Source organism: Phyllostomus discolor, chromosome 7 (assembly GCF_004126475.2).
Source record: "Phyllostomus discolor isolate MPI-MPIP mPhyDis1 chromosome 7, mPhyDis1.pri.v3, whole genome shotgun sequence".
Taxonomy (NCBI): domain Eukaryota; kingdom Metazoa; phylum Chordata; class Mammalia; order Chiroptera; family Phyllostomidae; genus Phyllostomus; species Phyllostomus discolor.
Genome location: NC_040909.2, coordinates 32,777,905 through 32,796,295, shown reverse-complemented (window position 1 = coordinate 32,796,295; position 18,391 = coordinate 32,777,905). Strand labels below are relative to the sequence as shown.

Below are 18,391 nucleotides of genomic sequence, written 5' to 3'. Positions count from 1 at the left end.
GATACTGCTTTAACAGAAATGAAGGGTGCTGTAGTCTTAGGCCTCATCCTCCTTCCTAAAAGCAGGATAATTAAGAGACCCTCTAGCATTGTTACTACCAAATGCTCACAGGCACTAGAAGGACATATTTAAAAACATGGCAACTTCTACAAAGCCTCACACCCCACCCACAAGCCTTAAAAAGGCAAACCCATCATTTTGCTTAGAATCTTGGCAATCACTGTGTGGCCCATAATAGCCCAAGTGGAGCCAGCTGGTTTGGTGCCAAGTTTACAAATCTTTGGTTACAAACAGTGTATATGCAGAACTGAAAAAAAAACTGACCAAAGTGAGTCCAAAGAATTTTGCACACTCATGGAGAACACCCAATTGAAGGAAGAAGTATCAGTGACTCTGACCTAAAAAAATCCAAGGTATACACTTAAAGTGTATCAAAGAGGTGCAAATGGTCAGCCTTTAGGAGTCTCTGGTGACTAGACAGACCAGAACTCAACTAAAAGACTCTCTCAGACTTTCCTTCCAAGTTTGTCATTTTATACCTGCAAGAACTCTGAACCCACAACCAGAGCACTGGGAACAGAGCCAGAGTCACACTGCACGAGGTATGAGCAGTCCACTCACATTCCTTCATCTGCAGACAAAGGTAAGTGGAGGCCACAGTAGTGCCTCTTCAGAGGCACTCTTGCATTCCAGGGCCCCAAAACATGGAAATTTTTCAATGTATCCTGAGTCTCAGAAGAATTTCATTAGTCCAGTGCAAGGGTATCAAATTCATTTTCACCAGCTTCATCAGCCTCATGGTTGCTTTCAAAGGGCTGAAAGTAATTTTAGCTACTCTTTAACAGTTAGTTAAGTGATAGCTCAGCGCTGCCTCCAAGTAGAAACAAGGTGCTGGCCGGATATAACAAGGTGGAAGGCTGAATTTGGCCTGAGGGCCTTGTGTTTGTCACCTGTGGTTGTGTTGGTCTAGTGGTTAGGCCAGCAGAGCAATATCAGGAAAAGTACAACTCGGAGGCTCACAACACCATTGGGAACAGATACCTTATTCTTATCAGCAGCCATTCCAAAATCTGCACATCTGTGTTCCACAAACATGTCGCTCTCAACAAAACTGTCAGGGTCCAGCAAGAGACTGATCCGCTCTCTGGCTGTTAGCTTTCCCTAAAATGCAACAAAAATTATTCAGTGATGTCATCACAAAGTCAGTAAACAAGGAGGGCTAATGGAGGGCAAGAGGAACTGGTTTTGTCCCTTCACCCCATGTGAAAGCCTCTATTCCACCAACCTGCCCAAGAGACAGGTGTTATCAGAAGACTTCACCTAGTTAGAAAATCAGGGTAGACAGGGTACCTCAGGAGCCACCAACTGTGGAAGGCAAATAAGTAAGTAGAAGGTGGAAAAGGTGGCAGAGAGAAGTGGGGATAAGGAGAGCCTGACCCTGGAACAAGATAACTAGTTCCACAAATATTTACTGTAGACCTAAAGAGCAATATTAAAAATAATGGAGAAACAGGAGGCAAAAAACTAAAGCAGGCTTAGTGGAGTCTAAGGCTACACCTCTAGATTCACAGACTTCTTCTTGGGAACTCCACAGAAATTCACACCACTAGGGTCCAGTCCCAAGAACACTTCCAGGACTACTTTCTGGTTCTTCTTCTGCCACCATTATAGGCTTCTCCCTACTAACCTACTGTAAGGGCCCTATTTAAAGACTCTACTCTTGACAATGATGCTATGATACACCAACAACCTCACAGCAGGGAGTGGCTGAGAAGAAAAGGAACGGGACAGAGAGTGCTAAAGTACTCACTTGAGCCCTGATCAAGTGGTTCATTTGGTTGGAGTGTCATCCCATATACCAAAAGGTTGCAGGTTCAATTCCCAGTCAGGGCACATACCTACGCTGCAGGTTTGATTCCCAGTTGGGGTGCATACAGGAGGCAACTGATCAATGTTTCTCTCCCTCCCTACCTCTTTCTCTCTCCTCCTCCTTCCTCCCTTCCTCTCTCTAAAATCAATAAGCATATCCTTGGTAAGATTTAAAAAAAAAGAACTCACTTGAGAGAAATTTTAAAAGATGCCTCTTACAGAGGACAAAGTTGGAGCCCTAAACTTATCAAGAGCCTCTATTGCCAAGGCTCCCAAGCCTTTAGATCATGCCCAATATTCAGGTCCACCATCCCTCCGCCCCCGCTGCCCTCCTCCAAAAACACCTCAGATTGGCTGTGTTTTTTTCCCTTAAGAAAGTAGCCAAAGCCAGTGAGGTCATGTTAAAACAGGCAATCCTACACACTGCTGTGTAAAGTAGAAGTTTTCGGGAAAGCAATTTGGCAATATGTAGATGAATGTTAAAATATTCACCTTTTGACCCAGTAATTCCATTTCTGGGAATCTATCCCAGGGAAGTAGTCCAAAAATATTTAAAAGGTGGTGAAGTGAGGACTTTAATCGAGTCAGCCTCCTGACTAAGTCTGGAAGCTGCATCTAAACCCAGTAGGACCTGCCTACTGGAAAGGAGGGGTGATGTTCCAGGGAGAAACTGAGCAAGAACACCAACAGAAAGAGTCCCCGGGAGCTCAGCCTGGGCCTTTCCCTCTGGATCTAAAATTTCCTCACCCCAGACACAGCCAGCCACCCAGAGGAGGGAGGGAAAGCACTCCTGGCACCACATACTATCAACCTAATTTACATCTCATTCCCCAAAGTCAAAAAGAAACTTGTCACCTGTAGACCTTTGTCAAATGAGGATTTTACAACATCTAAATCAACATTCAATTTATACTTAAAGGGTTGGTTCCAATCTCCTCACTGAAGATCCCAGCCTTTCACCATAGTCACCTCCTGCACACTTGTGAGCTGCACCTCAGTGCCCTTCACCTCCAAGAATTTCACTTCTGCACTGCATCCAGCAAATCGATCCCGACTCACACGTGTCAGGGACGCAGGTCCCAGGTAGCCAACCCATTTGGGCCTCTGTTTCCTCTGCTACTAAACGGCTCACCAAACATATCTCCATCACCACCTGGGCGGTGCGTAACAGTGCTTCAGATGCTCACTCCCGCTAAACATGTATACTAACATAAATACTCCCAGAAAAACCACCTGCTTTGGACGCATGTCTCTTTCCTAACCAGCAGGTCGATGCACGCTGACACCCTGAGACCCTAAAGGGGTTTAGCTGGTGTTCTGGAGGCACGGTTCCACAAGTACACTGCATGTACCACACCCTACCCCATCCGAGGTTAACGTGAAAGTTTGCCTATGTTAGTTTACCTGCCATATGCCTTGGTTTTACTGCTTCCATAATGGAGCAAGAACCATTCTTTTATGGGGCATGAGAAGAGTAAGAAGAATTTTTTAAAATTAAGTGCTTATCATTGCTTCACTATCTCTATTCTAACAACGAGATTGTTAAGGGAGTATTATTACCATCTTCTGTTTACAATAAATTGACTCCTAAAGATTAGTAACTTGTCCAAAAGTTTATAGCTGTTAATTGGTAAACCAGCTGGAGCCCAGCCAGGTCCGCCTAAAATTCCCAAAGTAAAGCAGAAAGTGATAATGCACAACAGTGCTTTCTTCCTATTACTGGCCTTTTGGGGGTAAGCAACAAGTTCTCAAGGTGGACAATCTCGCCCCCACCCCTCTCCTCCCCTCCCCTCCCCAGCTTTGTGCGGATTGGTCGGGAGGTCTCCGGCGCCGCAAGCCGGGCACGCTGTGATAGGTCGCGAACGCCAGGGCGGGAGGGGTTCGGTCCCGCCCCCCCCCCCCCCCCCCCCCCGCACTTACTCGCTTGTGCTGAGAGTCAATGCGGCGCTGGCCCCCTCCCATCAGAGCGGCACGGCGCTTGTCTTCTATGCGCTGGTTAACTGACACTGGCTGGCTGCACAGGCTGCGGGCGGCGACGCGGAAACTGCTCACCACAATGCTGAGCCTTGCGCCAGCCGCCAGCACGCGCATTGCTGCCGCCATATTTGCCCTGGCGGCGCGCCCCCGACCAGATCACTTAAGTACGCCTGTGCGTCTAGCGTGAGCACAATGAGGTCTGCGCCTGCGCAACGTCGGCTGGAAGTAGGGAGTCTGTGGACTGGAAAGCGGAGTTTGCTTTGGAGGGTGCTTGGGAGGAAGGCCTCGAGTTCCAGATCCCAGGCTGCTCTGCAGCGTCACCCAGAGAACGGGGAGTGGTTTCCCGATCTTGTACCCTCCTTGTTGCACACAGAAGATGACCATGGTTTTTGCTGTTCTCGGACCTTAGACCTCTAGTTTTCTCATCCCACTTGCTCCAGAAAATAAGTAAATAATGAATTAACCAACATTTATTGAACGCTGGACCAAGTGTGTGGCTTTAAGCACTTGAATTAATTTATTGTCCTGATTTCACAGATAAGATAAATGAAATACAGAGAGATAGAGTGAGTTGATCAAGACTAAAGAGGTGGTGGAGCCAGAATTCAAAAACACATGTATGTGTATGTGTCACTTATTGAGTACAGGGCTCTTAACCGCTGGTGAGTGGTTCTCAAAGTGTGGGCCCAGCAGTTTCAGCATAACCCAGGAGGGAGTTGGAAATGCAAACTTGCAAATTCCCAGACTCCGCACCAGACTTACTGAATTGGAAATTGTAGGGGTGCAGCCAGGAATTAGTTTCAACAGATGACTGACCCCTAGATGATTTTGATGCTTTCTGAGTTTCACAATCATTTCTCAGGGATTTAGGGCCGAACTATTGGGAGCTTGTTCATATATTTCCCCAACAAAAAGGCAGGTCTTCGAGGCAAAAAATAAAATGTGTATTTCACATTTTTAGCCCCAGAAAACTGCTAAAGGTGATCATTATCCCCTCTGAACTCCAGCTCATAACCAGAGCCTTCATAAAGTCTAAACTTTGGCCTAGGACTTCAATATTAATGCAGTTCAACTCAGCAAACATTTTGAGTACCTGTTATGTGCTAAGAACTATCTACCAGTACTTACTATGCTTCTAGGAATGGGTCATGTAGCTAATTTAGGGACACCAAGGGTCCAAAGCCTGGAGTCATATATCTGGACAAACCCCACCTGCATCTACTTGACTGCATAGTGGGTACTGTTGGCTCTGCATTTGGGTCCCTGCTTAAGGACAAGAGACTGGCCTGGTAGCAATGGGCAGAATTTGGGCAAGGCTAGGTGTGTCAAGGAGAGTATCTCTGAGAAGGTAACCACATGCTAAGGAACACGAGCAGTGTGAGCAAAGGCCTGGCACATTCAGGTTCACACAGACACAATTGTATCCCCAGCTTCTGGAGGAACAATGGTAAATGAGACTGGAAAGCAATAATGGAGTTAAGATTGTGAAGAATTTTACCATGTTCAGAACTTGGGACTTCTTTGGGCTGGGGGCAGTGGGACTCTTTTGTCCTAAAGTGCTGTGCAGATCCTCTCCAATGGCACATCTCACACCATATTAAGATTGTTTAGCTCTCTCCTCAGGTAGATTTCCAAGCCAGAGGGCAAGGACCATGGCTGGCTCACTCGCCACTGTGGCCCCTGCACTTGGAACAAGTCCCAACATATAGGAGGCCTTCAGAATGTATTTGTGGAATTGAATTGAGCTAGCAAATAGGCAATTGCATGTGGTTCTGGAGGTTTTCTGCTACAAATATGCATCTTCTTCTACACCTATGATACCTGGTTCAGGTGTCATCTCCTCAAAACAGTCTACCCTGATCCCCTCTCTGCTTAGACGAGGGTAAGTATTGCTTCCTCAGGGAAACAAGGATTTTTTTTCTTAACTTTGAAAGCCCAACACAAGAGAGATCCATAAATGACTAGTCAACGGAACTTAGTGCCCCTCCTATCTAGTTCACTCCACCTGCCCTTCTTCCCCATCCTGCCATTTTTCCTCCTCACTGTGCTAGTGCCTATGGGTACTCCATACATAGTTCTATATACCTATAATATTATTCCTCTCACCTCAGGTGCAAGTCCCAGCCTGGAGTGGGTGGGAGTTGAAGAGGGGTTGAATTATCCAGTCAAGGCCCTCCAGAATCCCATGCCCTGGGATGTTTTGCCATTCAAAGGCCCTCCTCCTGGGTTGCTATGTTTGAGTTTTTCTCCATTTTGAGACAGGAGTCACTCTGATCTGGCAATTCTATCCTAGTCAGTGACCACTGTCAGAAAGAAGGGGTGCGATGGAAGGAAGAAGTAGATTTGGGAGAGTATGTTGGTGTGTATCTTCTGAGAAGCTACCAAGAGCGGAAGTAAAGATGAAAGAAATCAATTAGGGGAAACCACCTGGGAAAGTCTGGAAGCACTTAGGTTACGATGCAAATCTAACCCCCAGTCAAGGAGACTCGGAAGGAAGTAAGGTTTGGCAGCTTCATAGACTACTGTGCTGGCTGAAGGAAAGTTCGGCAAGGTTGTCAAGGAGTCCTGGACCCACAATGTGCCTGTTCCGGCTCAGCTGAGAGCAGCCCTTGAGTGGTGTGACCCCCGTGAAAATTTGACAATGAATTTCAGAGCCAACAGATGGGACTCTGAAGCAATTACACTTAGTGCAATTCAGGTGTCTTCTTTCAGAGAGTGTTGGGTGGTTAGGAGTAAAGGGTGTGAAACAGAGGAAATTTTGGAAAGTGATTGCCATCATGTGAGGAAAAAGGATTTTTAAGATATTTCTCGTGCATTCTGAATGTACATCTCCCCTTAGTGTTTTATTTTAAAAACAGAAGGGAAAAAATGAAGTACTGTAAATTCACTTTTGTGTGTGTGTGCTGGACTGTGTTTCTCTGACTATGCAATTGAGTCACAAAAACCCTGACTTAAATTCCAGCTAAAACTGTTATTAAAAACTGGAACTCTGTATCCCCCAGACCATACACATTTTCCAGGCCATCTTGGAAAATCCTCCTCTTTTCTGACTTCTTGTGTTCTGTGGGCAATGAGCAGGGCTGACCTGTCCCTTTTTCCAGAGGCACTTCCAGACCATTCTTCCACCATTGCTGGGCTGCTCTTCCTCATGTGTCTTCCTTTAAGGTTTTTGCCATCTTTTGTTATCACCCTTTCAGCATTCCCTGACCTTTACAATCCACCTTCCTCTCACTTCTGAGATGTTCACATTAGCTCCCCCCCCCCCCTTTCCCTGCGGTATTATTCAGGGTTCTCTAGAGAAACAGACCATTAGTATATATAGAGAGATTTATTATAGTGATCGGCTCACATGGTAATGGAAACTGAGAAGTCCCATGATCCACTGTCTACAAGCTGGAGAATTATGAAAGCCTATGGTGTGATTCAGTCTAAGTCCAACGGTTTAAGAAAGGAGGGCTGAAGGGTTAATCATGTAAGTTTGGATCTGAGCCCTAAAGCCCTAGAACCAGAAGCATATATGCCCAAGGCCAGGATAAGATGGATGTCTCAGCTCAAGTAGAGAGTGAGAATTTGGCCTTCCTCCGCCTTTTTGTTCTGTTCAATGGATTGATAATGTACACCTGCATTGGTGGGGGTGAGCCTTTTTACCCTGTCTATTAAATCAAATACTAATCTCTTCCAGAGACACCCTGACAGACATACCAAAAAATGTTTTACCAGCTATCTGGGCATCTGTTAGCCCAACCAAACTGACACAAAACCAACCATCACATATGCCTTCTACCACCATTCTCAGGGAGACCATCCAGCCTTCATGCTGATATTCTGACTTCCTGGCCTCAAAATGCCTCAGCTTCTTCAACGTGAAAGGCTTTCAACTCTGTTCCACTTCACCCACCCACATGCTGGGCCTTATAATCACTAAGAATTGCTCCATTTCCAGGAGCTGAAACCTGGCAGTTCTGTCTACCACCTCCTTTCCCACACTCTTTCTTATACTGCCTCTTGTCCATGCCCTCAATATAAATGTTCAATTCCTTCGGTGTAAATATTTAATTTCTGCCTACTCTAGCATTCTGGCCTCTTAGACCCCTATATTTCCATCAATATCTCCATGCTAAGGCCCAGTCCTGGGTCACCCCTCCTTTTGGATCACTCCAATTCTGTTCACAAACTACCTACAGTTGCTGGCAGAAGTCACAGAAATCATACCAGGAGTGTTGGTCTCCTAGAGCTACTATAACATATTACCACAAAACTGTTCCTTAAAACAACAATAATTTATGCTCTCAGTTCTGGAGGCCTTGAGTCCAAAACCAAGTGTTGGCAGAGCCATTCTCCTTTCAAAGGCTCTGGGGGAGAATTTTGTCTTGCCTCTTCCAGCTGCTGGTGCTTCCTGGTGTTCCATGGCATGTGGCAGTATAACTTCAATCTATGCCTCAGTCTTCACATGGCCTCTTCCCAGTGTCTCCCTGTCTGTGTTCTGCCTCTCCTTCTTCTTATTAAGGTACCAGTCTTTGGATTTAGAGCCCACCCTAAATCCATAGGATAACCTGATCTGGAGATCATTAACTTAATTACATGTGCAAGACTCTCCAAACAAGGTCACATTCACAGATACAAGGGATTAGGGCTTGAACATTCTTATTTGGGGATACAATTCAATACATTATACTAGATCACTGGATAGTCTCGCTGTTCCTTGCTATTCCAGTCTCTGCATGTCCAAACCTCATGCGTCTAATTCCAAACACCATTTCTTCCAAAAGCATTTCCACAATTTCCCATTACAAGCAGGCTCTTCTTTCTCTAAATTCCCATCTGCTTTTTGTTCTTCATTTATAGCTTTTGTCAATGTCTACCTTTTATTGGAGCTATCTATGTATGTGAGCATTACATTTTCTCTGGTTACCTGAGTTGCAGAAAGTGCCACCCAAGTGTCTCATCAGTAGACCACTTTTTGACTCATTGGTGTCACTAGAATTATTTATGTTGCTCCTGCTACTGCTGAACATGCTACCCTGACCCTCCACCCTAAGGGTCCTTTTGTCTTTTTCAGCCAAAATAGCCTTAGTAGTTCTTAGTGATTCTTCTTCCCTAACCAGTTCCCTGTCTTTCTTCCTCTTAGATTCTTCTTTTCCCCAGTCATCTGCTCAGCAGCCTGCTTCTTCTTTACTTCCACTTCCCGGTCTCCCACGTTGGTCAGCCCTATAAAGTCCAGTTCTGCTTCTCAGACCACCAGTCACTTTCTATTCTCTCTTATACCAGTTTAGTCCTTCATTTGAGGCTTTCCCCTAACCTCCCCATCTGGCCCACTAGATATCCTTAACTTTCTCCAAGAATACTCCCTTCACTTCTTGCTTTTCCTGATGGCATTAATTCCCTTCCTTCTATACCCAACACATTTTCTTTTCTTTCTTTCTTTCTTTCTTCTTTCTTTCTTTCTTTCTTTCTTTCTCTCTTTCTCTCTTTCTCTCTTTCTTTCTTTCTTTCTTTCTTTTAGTAGGGTAGAACATTTTTATTTTAAGAGAAATATAACATGATAAAAAAATTAACAAAGTTTCAAGTTATAAGGTAGACTGTGTCAACTAACAAGAATTTTCCCAAACTTGTGGGTATGTAATTTTATTTTTTAATATTTTTCTTTATTTATTTTAGAGAAAGAGGAAGAGAGGGAGAGAAACATCAATGTGTAATTGCCTCTTGTGTGCCCCCTACTGGGGACCTGGCCCACAACCCAGGCATGTGCCCTGACTGGGAATTGAACCAGCAACCCTTTGGTTTGCAGGCGGGCACTCAATCCACTGAGCCACACCAACCAGGGCTGGTTATGTAATTTAATATGAAGGGACTCCTCTGTAGGAAGTTTGACCTCTACCTATTTTGATAGATAAGTGAGAATGTAATAACCACATAGAATACATGTTTTTTACCTCTCCTAAAGAGAAATAGTGCTGTGGAACTTGAGACTCAGGATGAATATTGTCTAGGTACAAAGAGAAAGGTTTCCATTAGAGTTTGTGTCTTAGACCAATTCTTGATGCTAGCTATATCTCCATAATCTATCTTCGTAACACCTGGACAAATTATATTGAAGAAATTCTTGAATTCATCCATCTACACTTCTGCAAGTCATCTGTTATTTTTATTAATAATCTGTCCTGTGCCTCCTGGAAATGTATAAGGTGCTGCTTTCCAAAACACATGTCCAACATGTGAGCAAGTAACAATCTTCAAAGTTTCTGCATATCTCCAAATCCTAAAAGAAACTTACAGGTTTTCTCTCTCCAAATATCCATGCCATCATCATACATTCCAATTTCCTGAAAGTAATCTCTGTGTATTGAAAAAAGGCCTCCTGCCCATTTTAGGTGTTCTGACAAGAAAAGTCTGATTACTTTTCCTTTTATCCATTTCTCTTTGGGGAACAGGTTACCAGTGAAAACTGAGCTTCTCGTTGAATCCACCATAAGTCACATCAAAATCTGCCATGTACTCAAATGTATCATCACTGATTACATCAATGATAGGACATACTACCGTTTTCCTGTCTTGATTGATCCTAGCTTAAAAAGGTTCTAGCCATCCCACTGTGCACTCACAGTGGCATCTAAGAAAGTGATCACTGGCCTTTAGACACAGCAGCTCCTTTTATTCTAGCTCCGACCAATCCAGAATGTTGTTCCATTTGATTTACATGAACTGGTACTTTTAATTTTTTCACATAACTCTCCAGAGGTGTTCTCAAAAAGTCTCTTTCACTGGCCTCATCTATGAGGACAATTTCTTCTAGCATGTGTCTTGATGAGCAATCAATGACAGTATGGACAGTTCACAGAAGTGTGCTCCCAGCCTCATTGTGGGACATAATCACTGCACTTGTAGGAAGATTATCAGGAGACACTTTGTTTTACACCCCTCCAACCCGACAATCCTCTCACTTGCCATTAAATTGAACTGATTGATTTTAAACATCTCTTTCATCTTTTATTGATCCTTTTTAGTAATAAGGAATGGTTTCCCCATTTCTCCAAGACCTTCATGAGGCTTCTGTGCTGGCTATAGAACATTCCCAACAGGAAGTCCTCTCTCCTTTGCTTCATCACATTTGTTGCATTCACTGAAGTAAAGCACCAAGGAACATATCCAACAGCACCCAAATCAGGGAGGTGACTAGGACCACCTTGCAATATGCAAATTTTCTCATGGCACTTTAAGTCAAATGCAAAATTTAAAAATACATATATACATAAATACATACATACATATAAAGATCATGAAATTTTTTCCAAACCAGTTTTACCAGAAAACAACTTCATAATCTCGATCTATGTGGTGGCAGCAACAGGAACTCTTTGGGGCCGGCTGGGTGGTAGCAGTGCGGTCCCACAGGCCGCAACATGGGCATTACTCTGGGGTCACTGTCTGCCATGTTGCCTCCTCGGCTACTCCAACATGCATTCCGTCCCACAAAATTACTGCATTCTTCTTTTGCATTCCCCTACTTCTTTGAGTATCTGCTTGATACGTTACTTGTTCGGGTTTATCTGACTTCACCCTTCCGACCACAGTACACTCCAATTCTGCTTGTACTCACATCTAATAGGTTTGGGATATATGTGTTCAGAACTGTGATATACTGGATATGCCTAACTGGATTGGTAGAAGGTATGAAAAAGGATGTGAATTTAAGAGTTTTTGAGCTCACAAGAACAGTTCCAGTATTGCCTTCTGAAAAGTCTGACTCTACCACCCTTGAGAATGCTCTTTCCCATTTTAACCAAAAAAAGCCTTAGCAATTCTCTCTATTGCTGGATACTGAGTTGAATTTAAGTTAAAATGCAGCCAAGACACAAGAAATACTCTTGCTTTTTCCCCTTATTCCCCTCCTTCTTAGTCCTGTTCCAACTACTTAGAAAATTCTCATATAAGCATCTTGGTACCAGGTTAAGAAATGTTTCTTTTTAAATTAGTAGCTTCTCCTAACTTCTTTTTTAAAAAATAATTTCTGCTGTAAGTCCAAAAAGCTATATGAATTACGCTAATTTCACAATTATTTCTATTATAATGGATGATTTTAAGCATTTGGTATGCTGTTCTAAAGCAATTCAGGTTAACATCTAGAAACCGAAAAAAATTCATATACGACTCTTCCCTGGATTATAAACTCATTTAGGGTAAGAATTATAAAATTATAATTCTATAATTTTAACTATAGAATTAAAATTCTATAATTTTATTTCTATGTTCCTAATACATGGAAAATACTCATTCAATCACTGAAGGAACTTTGTTTCTCTCTACCCCAGTTTCTGTGGAAAAATGGAATTATCTGACCCTCAGCTCCATCACTAGAGGCAGCTTCTTCCTCCTGGAGCACAGGAAATTTATAGTTTCCTGAGGGTGTTGCTGACATTTGAGATGAACTTACTGGGAACATCAAAAGTAATAAAGTTAATTAGGGAACAGCTCATTCCATCCAACTGTCCCAAAATTTCAACCTTTATGATTGATGCAAATGTGACTCTAAGTGAATGAAAGAAAGAAGGAAGGAAGGTTGGGAAGAAGCATCTTAGACTGCAGTGCAAGAAATTCAGCAAGAGAGATGAATGAAGTGATGCTGCCATGTACTCTCTGCTGTTATTTTGTCAGGAAGGAGGGGAGGGAAGAAAGAAGGGAGCATAAGACAGAAAGAGAAAGCAAGAAAGAAGGGAAAGAAATGGATGGAAAAGACTGAAAAGGACAAGAAAAACACAAACTGTTTGAGGTGTTCAAAAACAGCTACAACAGCCCTAGACAGGTAGCTCAGTTGGTTAGGGCATCATCCCAATATCTCAAGGTTGCAGGTTTAACCCTCAGTCAGGGTGCATACAAAAGCAACCAGTGAATGCATAAATGCATGGAACAACAAATCAATCTCTCTCTCTCTCTCCCCCACCCCGTCTTTTCACTCTCTAAAATCTGTAAATAAATGTTTGAAAAAAAATTTTAAAAAGAAAACAGCTACAACAACAGAAATTTCTTTACAACTCTTTATATGTAGGAAGGGATTAAGTAATATAGGTGTAGTCCTCACTTCCAGAGTCAGTTATAGACTAGCAGAAGCCCTAGAAAGAAGCACTGCTATAATTAAGAGTTGGTGAAGGGTTTCTGGTGCAATGAAAAACATGCTTTGATGCAATCAAAACTGAATTCCAAGTGACACTCACACACTGTGTGACCGGAAAAATCAGTTAATCTCTTTGAGCTTCAATTTTTTCCTTTTGTAAATGACAATATTATATAATACTGACCCTATAGAATAGTTGGAATGATTAAATTAAGTGTGACGGCATGTACAAAGTGCCTACCCCAAAGCTGGGTATGGACTAGGTGTTTAATAAATGGAAATCCCATTGAGTCTAGTTTGGGAGCAGAGTTCAGTGTAGATGGGAAAGACAATGTATATGGAAACTGATTCTGGACATATAAAGAAGAAAATTAATTATTCAAAGGCAGGAATTGTCAAGAAGGCCACAGCAGAGTGAAAAAGCAAATGAATCTATAAGAAGAAAAACACAGCAAAGGACATGACACAAGAACACTCTGGTTAGTACACTGACATGAAAACCACTGTTGCTAGGCCTTGCTGCCACTGTCCCTGGGTCCTCAAGGTCATATAACCACGGTGAATCATTTCTAATTGTCATGTATCTTTGTATCTCCCACATTTCAATTCTTAAGTGGGAAAGCATCGGATTGTCAGAGACTAAGCAACATGCCCAAACCCTAGAATGAGAAGTATCTAACTTGCTTGATATCAAGAGGCCTATAATGGGAGACTCCCCCTAGATGGAAGGGAGTTAACATGGTGAGCAGCCAAAAAAAATAATTTTTGTATTATTTAATGCTAGCAACTGTAACTAACAAACCCCAACATTTCAGTGACCTAACATACTAGAAGCTCACTGTTCACTTATATAGCACTTCAGTGTAAGTGTCCTTCCATGTGGTGGTTCAGGGACCCAGGCCTCTTCCATCTTGTGACCTCACCACCCCTAGAATCCTCGGTATTTGACTGGAGAATGAGGGGGAGACAAGTAGAAGAGAAGTCCTGCTTCTGCAATACTAACCCTGAATAGAGGGACAAGCTTGTGCAATGCAGTCTCTGCTGACCAACTGCTTTCTAGCAACAACTCCATGCTACAAAATGGGACATGGCAAACTTTTGATTGATAGTTGTTTATACCATACTCTCTACTGGGCCCATGTGTGTGGTAAAAGATATTGGGAATAAGGCAGGAAACCCAGGATTAAAAGGATCTGAGAGGATGGGGAACCATTTTGAATAGGGGGTTTGAAGAGTGGGGAAAGAGATAACACACTAGGAAGTTGAAGTAAGTGGGGAACAGGAATTCTGGGGTGCAGGATTGTTTGAACAGCTCAGTACCCCTGACAACTTCTTTTCTATTATGGTTGAACTAAGCTCTTTCTCTGTGCAGGACACTTGGTGAAGTACAGAGGTATCTATCTCCAGAAGACTGCTACACAAATTGGGAAAATGTGTACACAGAAAGATAAATTTTATTCTCTGGGTAAAATTTGTGAAGTGTCAAGGGAGTGGTAGGGGGAAGTGCTGTAAGAGTTCAAAGTCAGAAATTATCACTGACAGCTGGGGTGTAAAGGAAGATTTTTAATCCAGGTCCTCCAAGGAGCTGACGCCCAGATAGGACTGAATGGGTAAGAAATTTATTAGGGTAAATGCCTGTGAGAGAAAATGGGCAGAGAACCAGAGGAGTCTGGGAGAGCCTTCAGACTGTGATTATCAATTAGGTAAATCTGTCCAAGTGAGGAGGCGAGGGAAGGATGGAAGGCAGGCCCAGAAGAAGCATTTTAGACTGTACAGCAGGTTAAGGAAAATTAAGCAAGATCACCAGGGAGTCTTTGAGCAAAGTCACCCATCAGATGACTCCCACTTCTCTCAGGAAGGAGTCTGCTACAGCTTCCCTGCCACACTCAGTCATTGGCTGGGAGCAGCCTGCAGAATACATGGCCTCAGAGTGAATACAGCTATGGATTTCAGAGAGCAGCAGCTGGGACACTTGGTCAATTACACTTCTTGCAGTTGGAGATATGAAAGTTACATTCTGGTACACACCAAAGTTTATCTTTTGACACACACAGATATACCTCTCTGCAGAGGTTTGGGAAGGAGTTCCTCCCTTGTTCCTGTGGGCTTTCTGAGAGGAAACTCAGAAGAGCGTGTTTAATGGAACAAATTCTGTTGATGCAGTTGATCTCAGCAACACACTTAGTACATATTTTCTCCCTCCTTCACTTTCCCTTATCAAAGCCCCTCACCCTCAACAATCCCCTAGACAGGTCTTGGTGACTTGCCTGGTGATGGGAACCAACCTTTATTCTGTAAGGGTCTGAACTATTGGTAATATCTTTTTCAGTCCAGGGTTTCTTCTTATGTCTATTCATGGTTACCACAGAGCAGGGGAGTACCAAGAGCACCTAAGTAGATCACGTAGCTTTCCACATGTGTTCCTCCTTGTCCCATTGTGCAAAAGTAGCCCTTTTTGCTGGTCAGGGTCAATTGCCCTTGCTGGATGGTAATTTTTCTTACCTGCTGGTCCCTGGACACAGACATCAAAGTGCCCTGGCAGCAGCTGCAGCTTGTAATTCAATAGAATCTTTGCTATATCCCTTGGCAAAAGTGTGGCCTTTGGGGGAACAGGACCTCTAACCCTGCAGTGTTGAGAGTCGTGAGGACAAAATCCCTCAGTGGGACACTGGGTGTGATAGTAAGTAGGGTCACTCCTGCTTCTATCTCTTGGTTCCCAAATGCATGAATTTTTCTATTCAGGACACAGCACCATAAAGAGGTATCTGGTGTAATACATATACTGTGTCCTGAAGGGGGGCATCTCATCCATCCAGACTGTGCTCTCTGTACTGTACTTCAATGCCTTTAGAAGACCATTCCAGACCCACTTCGCTGAGCATTCTAATGTCTCTGGAGCTCTGCTATTCTAACAAGCAGTCTCCACCTTGCCACTCAGTTATGTATTCCCTTCTCCTGAAGGAGAAAAAGGTCTCTTTGTAAGCTATCCCAGAGGCCTTATGGCTCTCTCTCTTAGCCAAAAACTGCTTGTTAGTCATGGCTTTCAGTCTCTTATGATTCCTCTATAGGGAGTCAATGCAACTTAGTAGTAACCACCAAATTTTACTACCTTTGTAGGCATTGTTCCTTCCATGTTTTTCAAATGTGCATCATCACATCTGCCACAACATTTCCTTCTACTGGGACATTTTCTCAGGTTAACACTGGTGAAATCTTTAGCAATTGAGCTACCATCTTGTGCCAGGAACTACCTGACTCACACCTACTAACCAGGATGACATCCTCTTTGCCTGATAGCAGTAGATGAGCCAGTCCAAATTCCTGTCTTACCATGTATTTTCTGGGACCATTCCCAGTACCACTTGTGTTAACCTGGGTCCCTGAGAAATGGATGCATAAAATTATCAGTGCAAGAAATGTATTAGAGGAAATGCGTATGAGAAAAAATGGGGAGGCAAACAGGGAGGCTGGGGGAGCCACTGGACTATAACGCGAGTCTGCCCCCAAGTGAAGAAATGAAGTAAGGAAGATCAGATGGAAGCATCTTACACCCCAGTGCAGCTCTAAGGAAAGTTTGACAAAGCTGTTTGGGATTTCCAAAGTCACCTGTCAGAGGAGTCTGGCATCTCTCAGGAATGGGCCTTAGTTTCTCTGCCACACTCAGTCATTGTCTGGAAGCAGCCAATAGAAGCAAAGCCTCGGTGCAACACAGTGATAATTTTCAGAAGGCAGTAGCTGGGGCCCACAGTCAATCATGATCATTGCAATCAGAGTTATCAGAGGTACATTCTCATGGCTACCATAGTAGTGTTCGTGGAGGAAGTGACATAGGGTTGGGGCCTAGAAAATATATTGGATGTAGGTAAGTGGTGATAGGCAGAAGATACATCCAATGATGATAGACAGGCAGAGTATACAATTTGTGTTAGGTAAAATAAATAGGACACCTTACCTGAAGGGCACCTTATCTAAAAGACTAATTTTAGTGGTGTCATGGGACAAACTGATGGAAAGGTAGGTAAACAGAATTTTCGTGGGCCTCAAGTACCAGGGTAAGAAATTTAGACTCCATCCTATAGGCATTGGGAAGCCAGGGACATTTTAAACCTGCATTTTACCTACTCTCTAAGTAGTATTGAATACTAATGATCATACTCTCCTTTTTTACTTCCTCCTTCATGAAAAATTATCTTCACTTCTTTGAGATAACATACTCATAGAATTCCTTCTATATCACTGGTCACTCATTCTAAGTAGAATTAATTAACTAGTTAATTAATTAACCCATCTAGGCAATTATTTCATATTATGCCACTCTCAAACCTAAACTCTTTAATGTCTTCCCAATGTTCATGTAATAAACACTCTTATCATGGCATATAACATTCTTATCATGGCATATAAGACTCTGCAAGGCCTAGACACTATCAGCCTCTCTGACTCATCTAGTACCATCCCCCCAGCCTTTTTGCTCCAGCTACACTGGTCTTCTGTCAGCTCCTCAAAATCACCATGTTTCTCCTTTTGTAGGGACTTTACCTTGACTGGGTAGAAAGCACTCTCCCCTTTTCATATTTCAGCTTGACACTTCCTTAAAAAAGCCTTCTCTGACTTCTTTAACTAAATCAAATCCTTCTGTTATCTGTATCCTAGAACCATATTCCTTTTATTTGCAATTATTGAAGTTATCATTTAATATTTATATGAATATTTGATTAATGTTAGCCTTCTCAATCTTTCCAACTGTGCTATAAAGGGCAAGGACTGGGTCTATGTTTTTATTTCTCTTATATCACTTAGGACAGTGACTGACATATACTTAGCATAGTACCTTAAAAAATGAATGCATGAATGAATGAATATTATTAGTCCTTGAGCAGAGGGAAGTGGTGATGTCTGTGCAAAACAGAGTCTTAGCTTTAGGCAATACCGAGTAAGGTGGATTACAGGTCTGGAACACTTACATTAGAAGGTATGACTAGAAGTCAATTGTGTTTGAATAAAGAAGGTACATTAGGGATAAGGCTAAGTTGCTGTATAAAATGATCACATGCCCTGACTAGGGTAGCTCAGTGGGCCGGTTGTTGTCCTACAAACTTAAAGGTTGCTGGTTTGATTCCCAGTTAGGGCACATGCCTATGTTGCAGGCCAGGTCCCCGGTTGGAGGCATACGAGAGGCAACCAATCAAAGTTTCTCTTCCTGTATTTCTCTCTTCCTTGCCCTCTCTCTACAAAATAAATAACTAAAATCTTTATAAAGGAACCCCTAAATAAATGGCCTAAATAAAATAGTTTATTTCTTTCTCATAAATGTCTTCAAAGTTTACCTGCAACAATATTCACTGGAGTGTTGTTTATTTTTTTCAACATTTTATTTACTTATTTTTAGAGAGAGGGGAAGGGAAGGAGAAAGACAGGGTAAGAAAAATCAATGTA

At 42.8% G+C, this 18,391-nt stretch overlaps 1 protein-coding gene and 1 pseudogene across 1 annotated transcript in view; both read right to left on the bottom strand.

Annotated features, from left to right (window-relative positions):
- Positions 1–4,044, bottom strand: part of PCCB (propionyl-CoA carboxylase subunit beta) — a 75,166-nt gene extending 71,122 nt beyond the window's left edge. The window contains exons 1-2 of the mRNA XM_028518402.2: positions 3,790–4,044; positions 1,042–1,161 (exon numbers count right to left, since the gene is read on the bottom strand). Coding sequence (XP_028374203.1) covers positions 1,042–1,161; positions 3,790–3,972 — 303 coding nt within the window. The 5' untranslated portion in view covers positions 3,973–4,044. The remainder of the gene's footprint in view (positions 1–1,041; positions 1,162–3,789) is intronic.
- Positions 4,045–9,656: 5,612 nt separating this feature from the next.
- LOC114501315 lies at positions 9,657–11,275 on the bottom strand (annotated as a pseudogene).
- Between the last annotated feature and the right edge of the window lie 7,116 nt (positions 11,276–18,391).